This window comes from Sphaeramia orbicularis, chromosome 12 (genome assembly GCF_902148855.1).
Source record: "Sphaeramia orbicularis chromosome 12, fSphaOr1.1, whole genome shotgun sequence".
NCBI classification, from domain to species: Eukaryota; Metazoa; Chordata; class Actinopteri; order Kurtiformes; family Apogonidae; genus Sphaeramia; species Sphaeramia orbicularis.
In genome coordinates, this window is record NC_043968.1 from 73,981,563 (window position 1) to 73,994,460 (window position 12,898).

Below are 12,898 nucleotides of genomic sequence, written 5' to 3' on the forward strand. Positions count from 1 at the left end.
TTTAGTGCATACAAGACAGTCAATCATGTTACTTAGACAGTTATCCAATAAGACTGAATCATTTTGTGTAAGACTGTGTAGAACTGTCTCATTTGTGAGTGGTACCATACTGTGCAATACCATATGAAACGCTTAGCTGAGGATTGATTTTCATTCATTAAATGCCCCAGCAGATCCAGTCTTCTATAAGGAATAACTGGCTCTGTCCCACATGGAAAGAAACAGCCCCAGCTGCCCCTGCATACATTCTGAATGTTTACTGAGCCATAGAATTTGCCATGAATATAACACTTTCATTTCCATATCCATGTGTATGAAAATGACTGTAGAATGTATAGTATTTTGCTCAGAATGACCTAATCACACATTGGGGTGTTTTAAGTCTCTTGCCTTCAAAAGGAAATGTTGCAATTGTGCATTTGCACTCTGAATAATTTAGTTACAATGATCTTCATTTCGTCTCTACCCACCAGGTTATCCATATCGGTTCTGGAAAGCATGTATGTCCTCATGTTAGCGTTCTGGTGCAGCAGGGTGTAGAGCAGCAGGGTGGCCTGGTCGGAGCGCTGCTGCTCACACAGCGCCGTGTACAGACTGTTGAAATTAATCTGGAAAGTGTGAGGCTGCTCCACGGGCAGCGATGATGTGTCTTCAAGGGCAGAGGCAAATAATATCAGTGTTATTACAACATTATTTCAGCACACACTGCCTCAGGTCAAACATATACACAGCTTCCCTGTGCATCTAGTGTATGCACTTTACATTCAGCCCATTACCTTGTGTGTTTCTGAAACAGGTAATAGCCTGGCGGTAAGGGTTGGGCCAGTCAGGACCATCTGTAAGATTGGCCAAGACCAGCAGAAGAAGAAGACTCTGATTGGATAAAGGTAAATGGTTGTGTTCCTGGTCGACCCCTGCTTTGCTGCCGGCACCACCCAAAGTAAAGACACTCCACAGACCACCTGCAGATACACAGATACAGAGGAACATAAAGATACTGTACAGCAGGGACACATAAAATGAGAAAAATACTCTACTATGGTATATACAGGGTGGGGAAGCAAAATTTACAATATTTTGAGGCAGGGATTGAAAGACAGTGTATGACCAATTAGTTTTTTGAAAGTCATGAGTATTTATTTGCCACAAGAAAATTTACATAATAGAAAATGTTTTTCTTCTATGTGTCCTCCTTCTTTCTCAATAACTGCCTTCACACGCTTCCTGAAACTTGCGCAAGTGTTCCTCAAATATTCAGGTGACAACTTCTCCCATTCTTCTTTAATAGTATCTTTAAGAAAGTCGACATTGCTGTGTGATGTTCTATTGGTAGCATGTTCTAAAACGCCCCAAATAGCAGAATCCAGAGGGTTTAGATCTGGGCTAGAAGGCGGCCATTAACATGATTCCCAAAAATTGCTAAAGTTGGATTTGTTGCTGTTGTCAACAAATGTTTTGGTGTTCTTGTGTAAGATTTTGACTTCAAATCCTATTTTACTGCATTTCTAACGGTCTTGTTGTCTACCTCAAGTTCAATTGCCATTTTTCTCATGGATTTGGTTGGATCCTTTAGGATTTTGGATTTGAGAGCTTTAATAAAAGCTTTGGTACGTTTTTTGTTGCGTCCTCCACTTCCAGACTTTCTCATAATAGTTTTGTTCATAGTCATTCTCTTCTTTACATTATAAACAGTGTTTATGGACACTCCAACTATTTTTGAAATCTCCTTTGGTGTGACGAGTGCATTCAGCAAATCACACACTCTTTGACGTTTGCTTTCCTGATTACTCATATGGGCAAAAGTTTCTGAAAAGGTATGGATAATAGTGTTAGGTATGATTATGACATCAGTATATGTTTGGTTTCCAAACAATTGACGTAGTGCCTGCTGAGAAAAAACAACTAAATGTTCATTGTAAATTTTGCTTCCCCACCCTGTATATGTATTTATATAATAGTACACATTACACACAGGCTAATGGCTCTATTTAAAATTCCCATACTGCACTTCATCACATTAGATTATTTTCTTAATTTACATTTATGGGACATCCATGTAAAGAAAAACAACTGCCTGAATACAAAAGTTAACAATAAAATACTCAACAGTATAACGAACCTTCTTTCAACTGACTTTGAAAAAAATTAGACGACTGTTGGAATCAAATACAGTGCGCAAGTGTCTGGTAAGTAAATAAATGCAGCTTCAATGAAAATTAGACCACTATTGAAAAAAAATTACTGGGTTTAAAAGGTTTAATTTCAGATATTTCTATTATACAATAAAGTTGCAGACTGCATCCGTCTTAGTATCCTCCACCTCCTGGTGCAGTGTCAGCACACAAAACATCCAAGTTCCTTGTTAAAGCCAGCTTTGGTTTTGCCTGTTCTGGGCCTTTTAGTTCAAGGGATATTAACTTTGATCCATATTCAAATGTAGTAGGTGACAACAATCTACCTTCACACTGAATGTAAAAAAAAAAAAAAAAAAAAGAAAAAAAGAAAAAAAGAAATGAGCTACTGTAGAAACATGGCAGAGTACAAGAACAATAACCCACTGCTTCTATAGATATAAATGGTTCATTTTTGAGATGAAACTGCAATGACTGCCATTTTTGTGTGATTATACATGAATGAAATCAGAATTATAACCTTTTCTATTCCAGCAATTACATTAATTTACCCTTAGATCTTACATGAAGACCCTTTAAAATGCTTAACTGCTATTGTGAGATCCTGTGATAGAAGAATAGTGTTCATTCTCCACCGGTTACAGAACAGAAGTTGGTATATTCTTACACTTGTGGATGACAATGTTTGAGTCTTAAACACTATAAAACAGTTCAGCTATCTTGAGGTTTCATTAAGTTCACTTGGATTAATGACCACACCTCTGACGCAGCACAACACATGGGTGATCTGTATTGGACTATCATAGAATAGAATAGAATAGAATAGAATAGAATAGAATAGAATAGAATAGAATAGAATAGAATAGAATAGAATAGACCAATCCGTAAATTCTTTATTTATGCAGCTTTGGTGATGGCACTATACGTGAATACGATAAATATTTAGTAAAGGTGATGTTGATGGCTGCAAAAAATGTATAACAAGGAACTGGGGGAAGATGAACGCACCATCAAAGGATCAATGGATAAATACGATCGACGACATATTTCTAATGGAAAAACTAACACACAGATTGAGACTACAAGAAACACAAATGAACAAAAAGTGGAAAAAATGGACATTATATAAGCAAAATAACTGATAAGACTGTGCTACCCAGACTTATTCATGTTGTTGTGTTTTCTTTTTGTTGTTGTTCTTTTAAAACTACTAAAATATAAGTTAAAAAAAAGAATAGACCAATCCGTACATCATTTAAAAACCTACTATAAAAATACAATTAAAGCAGTTGAAAAGATTCGGGTAAAATACATAGGTAAAAATAGAAAACACAACCAGACACCCATCATTCACACACAAACAAACATTCTGTCATTTCACTGATCCCTTTAAAGCATACATATTCCACATCATATGTGTTTTTTTGTATTGAGTGTGGTGATTGCTGTTGGGTAAAAACTGTTCTTAGATCTGTTTGTTCTTGTCTTTCTTGTTCTGTATCGTCTGCCTGATAGACAAAGTTCAAACAGAGTGTGTCCAGGGTGAGAACTACCCTTTCTAATATTTTGTGCTCACGTTGCTGCTGTACATACACCACCACCTTAAGCTGTTGCTGCTAATGCATATTTTGCAATACTGTACAGATTCAGAGGTTTTTCTATTTATTTTAGTGGTTTTTATTTAGTAGTTTTAATTCTATTCTATTGTTTTTACCTATTTTATTAATCCATTTTTTGTTTATTTTTTTTATCCTGTTCATTCATGCTGCACACTGAAACCTGAGACACTGTGTTTCATTCGGATCATGTCTGTGATCGAATGAAGTCTGAGTCTGTCTAAGTCTGAAAATTGTTCTTTATAATGTTTTGTGCTTTTTTTGAGGCAACAGGGACTGTGTAGTAAGGTTGTAATAGTTTTGGATTTTTCATTATAGTTTAGTTTTATTTAGTTTTTACTTTTTGTTCTGTAATTCAGTTAGTTTTAATTCATTTTTAGAGCACGTTTGCTAGTTTTTATTAGTTTTCATTTTTTTCTAAATGCGTAGTTTTAGTTTAGTTTTAGTATTAATTTTAGTTTTTTCATATCTTTTATTTTCTTCACCGTCATATTCACATAAATCCCAGACAGGACTCTGCTACTTTCTCCCAACTTCAGTCTCCATGTTGCCAGGTAGAGTGGGGACGAGAAGATGACTCCAAACAGCAAGTGATGAGAAGTGATGGACCGTGGAGTGCCGTACGGTGCCACTAGCTAAAATTGCTAGAGCGAAATAAATCGCTTTCGTATTAATCCGACATTGACAAAGATGAAAACGAAGGAATTTTATCCATAATTTTTATCTGTTTTAGTTAGTTTTGTAAGCACACAATACAGTTTCAGTTAGTTTTTGTTTTTTTCTTTTAATTACAGTTTTTATTTCTTTCAGTTAACGAAAATGTTTTCGTCACTTTGTTAGTTTTCGTTGACAATAATAACCTTGCTATGTAGGTCAGTGGTTTCCAACCTTTTTTGGCTCGTGACCCTGTTTTAACATCACAAATTTCTGCCAACCCCAGACATTCAGAACGGAGGCATTTTTTTGCTAAAATTAATTTGTTTTTGATCATGTAATAGTTTGCTATACTATGTTGCAAATAAACATTAATTTTAGAGGACATTTAGTCTATATAATGTATATTATTATGGATGGAGGCAGAAAAGCCAGGTGTAGATTACTGCACAAAGGGAGAATTGTATTTTCCTTGGTCAGGATATGTACAGTCAGTCCAGCTTGGATTTACAAGGCTGACAATTAATACTGAACAAACAAGAACTCAAACTATGAATTATGAAAGAGCTGCAGCATCTGAAACTGACCACAATGAACATTTGACAGATAAACAGAACCACAGTGCTTCAGTTTCAGACTCAGAGTCTGTCATGTCTTTTATGTATTGGGATTGTCTCTGTCAACTAACCATATATTTTTATTAGTCTTTTTTTATTATTTTTATCAATTACTAGAAATTTCCGGCGACCCCATTTGAATTCAAGGGGACCCCACGTGGGGTCCTGACCCCAAGGTTGAAAAACACTAGTGTAGGTCTCCCAGTGTTTGGTCAGTGTCAGAGCAGTCGACAATCTTCGGAGGCGTTTTAAAGACCCTCTGGAGCGCTTTCCTCTGAGCTACTGTACAGCTGGTGTACCACACACATGAGTAACATTCAGCACCAGTGACTCCTACAAGTCACGAATCTGCTGTTTCACACTGAATGAATGAAAAAATGTAGTCAGACTGATGTAATACAGACCGAAACTGGCACTATGAAGTCATGCGCAATAGTTTGGAGCACCTGGAATTTGAAACAACACAGACGGCGCCACTGAACAAAGACAAAATGGAACTAGTGTCCAGTTGGAACAGCCTTCGATTTTGTTGTTGACGGAGCTGCGTTTCCTTAGAACCTGATGCTTTCAGGTGTGTAAATGACATGAGAAGCATGAGACCCAAGGTACACAGATGACAGTCTCTGGCTCCTGCATGTCTAGCCGCACAGAATGCAGGAACTGAGCAGCAGAGAGAAGGGCAGTGTGACTGAGATGAAGGTCCACAATCATCAAACATACTGAATTTGAGGAGAAGCCAAGAGCATTTGCTGCCATCTAGTGACAGCACATGAAAAAGCACAAGTTTTGGCTTCATTTTCCTCTTTAGTCTAGCAGAAAAGTATGACCGGCTCCAGTGAGTGTCATCACGTCGACCTGATCCATCTAAGACATCTCACATCATCTGTTCAGGTGATTATTCAACCACAAATGACTGAAGTCAAACAAAGACGAAAAAATATTAGCGTGAGTGACAGAAATTCATTCAATTATGCCTAGTACAGAGCGCTCCAAACATGTGTGTATAATTCCTCATATGTTTGGAGAGGGGAAAGGAAATGACATCAGCAAAGTGTATCCACATTAAAAAGAGAGTGCATGAAAAGAAATGACATAATTTGTCCGTCACAGCTCACTTCGGTCTGCCTCTACACATGATACTGTTGTACTGCTCAGAAAGTGTAAGAGTGTGAGAGAAAACAAGATCTGGAGGAGGAGGGCCAAGTTGTGACGGAGCCTTGTTCACTGGCACCACGGTGACTAGCCCAACAGTGTCACAGCCCAGTCTGGCAGCCACATTTCCTGCACTCCCTCCCTCTGCCTTCACTCACATACACACACACACACACACACGCACACACGCACACACGCACACACACACACACAGATTTTACCTTAGTGGGTGCTGTTTGTTATCCGTCTGGCCTGGTTCCCTCATCCTGTCTGCCTGCCCACCACATAAACCCAATAATGCTACACTGCTTAGGCTGCCGCGGCCCTGGCCTGACGCCCGCTGGAAAAAGAGCAGGAGGACACGAAGACGAGGAAAGGGAAAGGGGAAAGTGAGGAAAAGAGAAGGTCATGGGCCGACACAGAGTCTGGCACGCTCTAATCGCAGTCTGGGCATCGGGACCGCAGGGCAGTGAAGGCATCTTGATGTGAGACATGCAACACAAATTCACCCCCCACCCAGTCTCACATTTGTTGCTAAAACTTATGGCAGAGTTTAAAGTGTACCTGTAGTGGTCAAGCTTACAACATTAATTGTGCTTTGTTTATTACTTATAAGCAAGAGAGGTTCAAATTCAGTAAAAGAAAAAAAAATTTAAAAATCACCATAAAAGCACCACACTGGACCTTTTTGTTACGTGAATTACGTGCGTGGGCAGAGCCCATGGGGAGCAGCCGTTAACAGCCGGAAGTGATGTACCCTCGTTGATTCTGTGATCATGTGCAGGTAAACAAGCAGCAGTCAGTGAAAGTACGTGTCGTGTTTGCACTTGTTGTTTGTGCAGCCGTAAGCTTTGCACTCCGCCACTGTCCTAGAGACATGACCCAGCACTGGCTGATAATGTGTGATCTTAGACTGGTGTCTGCTGTACAGGGTCAGTGACCAGTTCATCACAGCCCAGATAATCAGACAATACAACGGTACTGCATCACTACTGGTGCTGGAACAGTCTGTGAAGGAGGAAATATGTCTCTGACCATGACTAACTGACAGAGCAGTGACTTAGTACTCGTGTGTACTTGACAACGGGCAATGACATAAGTCACGGGTTTCCAAACCTTTCCATGCCAAGACCCCCAAACAGCATTAGCTTCTGGCTGGGGCCCCCCTTTGCAAACCCACTGACAATACTATAAAATATGTCAAGAAACATTGACTTTTAGAATGTGTTGTCTTACTTTCATTCACTATACAATAATTATTAAATGTGTTTAGAATAAGAATATTATTAACTAACATATAGTGTGTGTGTGTGTGTGTGTGTGTGTGTGTGTGTGTGTATATATACATACAATTATATTAGTTTCATGTGTAATAATCCTTGTATCCTTGATGCAATTATGTTGTTTTGTTTTGCATTTTTTTCTCATCCTTTATCCAGTTTTCTGAGGACCCCCTTCTGCCCCTGGCAGCCCCACAGAGGCCCCCCCATTGAAAACCACTGACGTTAGTAACCTCATGGAACCATTAGTATAATAATAATATAAACGTGATCTTTTGAAATAGCTCGCAATGAAAATTCACAACAGGTACCCTTTAAACACTGACTGTGGTAAAATGCTAAATATGCATGAATGCAGCAGTAAAATTAATCAAAACACCACATATCATAACTATTTTAGGAACAATTTTACGCCACAATGAACATTTGACTTCCCTTGTCTTATTTAGGATGTTGCCAATACTACTCATATTCAGACTAAAGAGAACTTATGAATCTAGAACATAGATTTTTTAGCAATTGGTACTTTTAATAAGTTTAAAGGATCAGAATACTTCTTTCTAAAATGTAGTAGCATAACATTAAAATACAACTGAACAACTACACTTTTGTGCATTAGTTGGTTAAACATAGCAATGAAAATTCACTACAGGTACCCTTTAAGACACGTCATGCACGCCTACGACATTCTCAACTTACACCCTCTTAGATGACAAGAAGCTAACAGTTTCATATCACTTGTGAAACATACGTTACACGATGAATGTAAATGAAAAATGAAAAAGTCTCCCTATTGCAGGATTATTCCAGAAAACTATAAGCAGTGAGCCTTAGTGGCCGCACCAACTTGAACAGTGAACACCTCGATGGGCTGTGGAGATAGTAAAGACAAGAGCCCAAGAGGAAAAAGTGTTTCTCAGAGTTACAGCTGAGAACATATACTTCAGTGCAGACATAGAAACACAATGTGCTACTTATTTATTTACTTACATAACAGTCAATGAAATATGACATCAGGGCTTTGGGCCAATACCATTGCCAAATATTCAGATACACACACACAGATAACAGCGCCAGCCTCTTATGATGATTATCCAAAAATGCACATGGGGAAACATGCTGTACAGACAATAATAAACACAATCTTCAGATAATCTTAAGCAAATCCAAATATACGCTCAAAGTGCTTTTAGCCAAACCCACTCTTATCCATGCTTAGAAAAACACACAAAATATGAGAACAGTCCAGACGTTTTTACAACAAATGTCATAATATAATAATATAATAGGCCTTCAAATGCTTGTCAAATCACGTAACAAAATCTGAAAACCTTTTTTTAACACATCAACACTGAGGGTGTATTTGACCATTTTTGTAACTCTTACCATTTGATAATCAGGAGGATTTAACTTGTCTACTGACCAGACATTCAGATATACAGGGTGGGGAAGCAAAATTTACAATGAACATTTAGTTGTTTTTTCTCAGCAGGCACTACGTCAGTTGTTTTGAAACCAAACATATATTGATGTCATAATCATACCTAACACTATTATCCATACCTTTTCAGAAACTTTTGCCCATATGAGTAATCAGGAAAGCAAACGTCAAAGAGTGTGTGATTTGCTGAATGCACTCGTCACACCAAAGGAGATTTCAAAAATAGTTGGAGTGTCCATAAAGACTGTTTATAATGGAAAGAAGAGAATGACTATGAGCAAAACTATTACGAGAAAGTCTGGAAGATACTATTAAAGAAGAATGGGAGGAGTTGTCACCCGAATATTTGAGGAACACTTGCGCAAGTTTGAGGAAGCGTGTGAAGGCAGTTATTGAGAAAGAAGGAGGACACATAGAATAAAAACATTTTCTATTATGTCAATTTTCTTGTGGCAAATAAATTCTCATGACTTTCAATAAACTAATTGGTCATACACTGTCTTTCAATCCCTGCCTCAAAATATTGTAAATTTTGCTTCCCCACCCTGTAGGAGGGTGTCAGGACTCTGAAATATTTCTCCAGTTCTTTTAATATGTCATACACAGTTCAACCCTTTCGTGTATAGTGGTTACTACAGTGGACAGCTATTCTCCAGCTGTTCTCTTGTATTTTCATGGGTTTTGTTGTTTTAGTTCCATATCAGCCAACACAGTGGATGCTTATGCACCATCCATTAAACTGACATTCATACCATTACTGTAACTTCCCTGTTCTTAATAAACCTGATCTGCAGTAACATGCTAGAGTGTAAATCAACTGTTAATTGTTATTAGACTGTAACAGTTTTCTTACACAAAATGCTTTTTTTTTTTGCATATTATTTCCAAGAAGTGAGTAACAACTAGTATTAGAGTATGTTAAAATGTGAGAAAACATCAGATTAGCTGCATTAAAAACGTTTTTATTTCATAGTTTTCACAGTTTATCACTTCCTGATATTGCATTTTAAATACATGTTCCTTTGCTTCAAAAAATGAAACACGTGATGTCCAGCTACGTGGAGATTTTTGTAACTCCATGAAAAACAGGTTCATTTAAAAAATTTCAATCACATTGGGGGTTTTTTCATGCCTAAAGAGGAATAAAAACACTCAGGAAAAAAAATCTTGACTAAGGTTCACATAATTAATGCATGAAAAGGTTAACACAACTTGTGGAGAGCGCCTGATGTTTCAGCATAAATTATGTAAGTCATTAAGGGTCAAACTACAAATCAAGTGAAGGATAGTTCTTGTACAAAGATCAGAGAAGCTGACTGAGCCACAAACGTTTTTCATGTTGCTATGGAAAAGTAAAAGCAAAACATCAGGATTAGGGGAGCTGCTATGACGCATCTGTGATAAAACAGAGAAGAACAGTAAAGTCACGTCTGACGGGATCTCAGCAGCGATCCCTAATTGAAGCTGTCAATCACACTGTCAAACACCTGTGATTAGCCAAAACCTGTCCACATAAAGGCACAAAGTTTCCTCACAGATGCCAACAACTCACCACGCATTGAAGCTTTAACCCTTAAAGATCCAAACATCCACTAGCGACCAAAACCATCGACTGATCTAAAATATTTAATACCTGTTTATCCACCAATCCTATCAATCCCTGTAAATTATTGGTGTAAAATGCACTTTGTCATCTTTTCATGGTCATCAGATATGACCCATTTGGACGCTCAGAGGCTCCGTAGTGAACATGGAAACACCATCATCTTCTACAACACTGATTCACCAGTAAAAGCCATGGTGTTGGATCAATGACAGTGGATGGAGATGCTTGTTTTATGTTCAGTTATTGATATATTTTGCTTAAAAAGTAACTTTTTCTTCAGTTTTCTCTGTTTTGAAATAACCTTTGGATTTATTGCATTTGAATGAACATCTAAATGAAATATAGGAAACTAAATATAGGAAAATAGATGATTTTCAGTGAAGAATGCACAATACAGAGGGTAATATTATAATAAACGGTGACAAATTACTTAAGAAATGTTAAACAGAGAGAACTGCCAGAAAAAGTAGCACTGGGTCTTTATGGGTTAAAACACCCAGAGCCACAATCAGGACGAGAAAATAATTAGAATTGGAAAATACACACCTTCCTTTTGCACCTCGGTTCAAATCAAAAGATTAAATAGAACTACAGACAGACTGAGCATCATTACATGCCGTAAAGCATAAGTGTCAAACATAAGGCCTGTGGGCCAAAACTGGCCCATCAAAGGGTCCAATCCGGCCACTGGGATGAATATTTGAAATGCAAAAGTTACACTGAAGATATTAACAATCAATGATGTTAAAATCTTTTTAGTTTAGGTTCCATATACAGACCAATATGATCTAAAGTGGATCAGACCAGTTAGATACTACTATAATAACCTATAAATAATGACGACTCCAAATGTTTCTCTGTAAAAAAGTTGACATTTACAAACTATCCTTTCACACAAAATGTAAATAACCTGAACGCATGTGAACAACCTGAAATATCTTAAGAGAAATAAGTGTAATTTTAACAATACTCTACATATCACTAAATGTTTTGCATATTTGTAGATCCACTGTGATTTGTAAGTTGTAATGCACATGTGTAAATGATAAACTGACACTTAATATTGTTAAAATTCCACTTATTTTTCTTAAGAAATTTCAGATAGTTCATGTTCACATTTTTAAATTTCATAATGTAATTTTTTTTTTCTCTATCATTATTTTACCGGTTTGGCCCACTTCACATCATATTCGGCTGAACATGGCCCCTGGAATAAAAAGAGTTTGACACCCCTGCCGTAAGGGAAAAGTGAACCCACGTCTGCAGGTTTTCAAGATGCAAATTAGAGCAGTAGAAGCATGTCCACGTTGCGTCTGGCAGAATCTGATCAGTGATCACTAATTCCAGCTGTCACTCATGTATTTAACCCACCTTACTTGTCTGAAATAACATGTGTTTAGAAATAATCCTGGTCTCATGGGGCGGATACAGACTTCTCAAGCCCTCTCAGAACACTTGAATTATGGTGCGTTGAAAGGTAACCATGGAATTTTTGCCCAGTGACATGAAAGAACTGTTAAGCACTGCCGTTTTACATGTGGTATTACTCTGAACACTGTGTACATGTGCGTAGCTGTACACATTCAAGTTATGTGAGGTTGTGTTATTGCCAGAGGTGTCAAAAGTAGTAGAGTAGTAGTAGCAAAGTAGTAGTAAAGCTGTGGGCGGAGCTCGGCTGGGCTGGACGCTGGGATTCCACGTGCTGATTGGAGGATCAGTTGAAAGGCTGAATCCTGTTTGATTGAGAGCTATTTTGAGATCTACTCCTTCATTTGACAGAGTTCAGTTTAATACCATCGCGCATTTTGCTTGTGAAATTGAGAGAGAAACCACCACGAAATAACTTGTTCATTTCTTGCACTGTAAATAAAACACACTCATTGTACTTTCTTGTTTCAATTTAACATAATTTCTACGTTTTCTTGTTTACTTGGTACGATACGGTCAATGACCATTTTCTTAAAAAGGAACAGAGGGCCGAACATATGTTTAAATAACTTGACTTTTTTTTTTTTATGTAAGCCGACAATGAGCTTCCCCTGTCTGAAAGACGAGCAGCCGCCACTGTTCTGTACTTAGGCAGAACCACAGGGTGGGGAAGCAAAATTTACAATGAACATTTAGTTGTTTTTTCTCCGCAGGCACTACGTCAATTGTTTTGAAACCAAACATATATTGATGTCATAATCATACCTAACACTATTATCCATACCTTTTCAGAAACTTTTGCCCATACGAGTAATCAGGAAAGCAAACGTCAAAGAGTGTGTGATTTGCTGAATGCACTCGTCACACCAAAGGAGATTTCAAAAATAGTTGGAGTGTCCATAAAGACTGTTTATAATGGAAAGAAGAGAATGACTATGAGCAAAACTATTACGAGAAAGTCTGGAAGATACT

General features: G+C 37.7%; 1 protein-coding gene across 1 annotated transcript in view; it reads right to left on the reverse strand.

Annotated features, from left to right (window-relative positions):
• dym (dymeclin) overlaps positions 1-12,898 on the reverse strand; it is a 113,743-nt gene that overhangs the window by 72,690 nt on the left and 28,155 nt on the right. Inside the window, exons 9-10 of the mRNA XM_030149905.1 lie at positions 777-962; positions 471-649 (exon numbers count right to left, since the gene is read on the reverse strand). Of these exons, the coding sequence (XP_030005765.1) occupies positions 471-649; positions 777-962 (365 nt within the window). The remainder of the gene's footprint in view (positions 1-470; positions 650-776; positions 963-12,898) is intronic.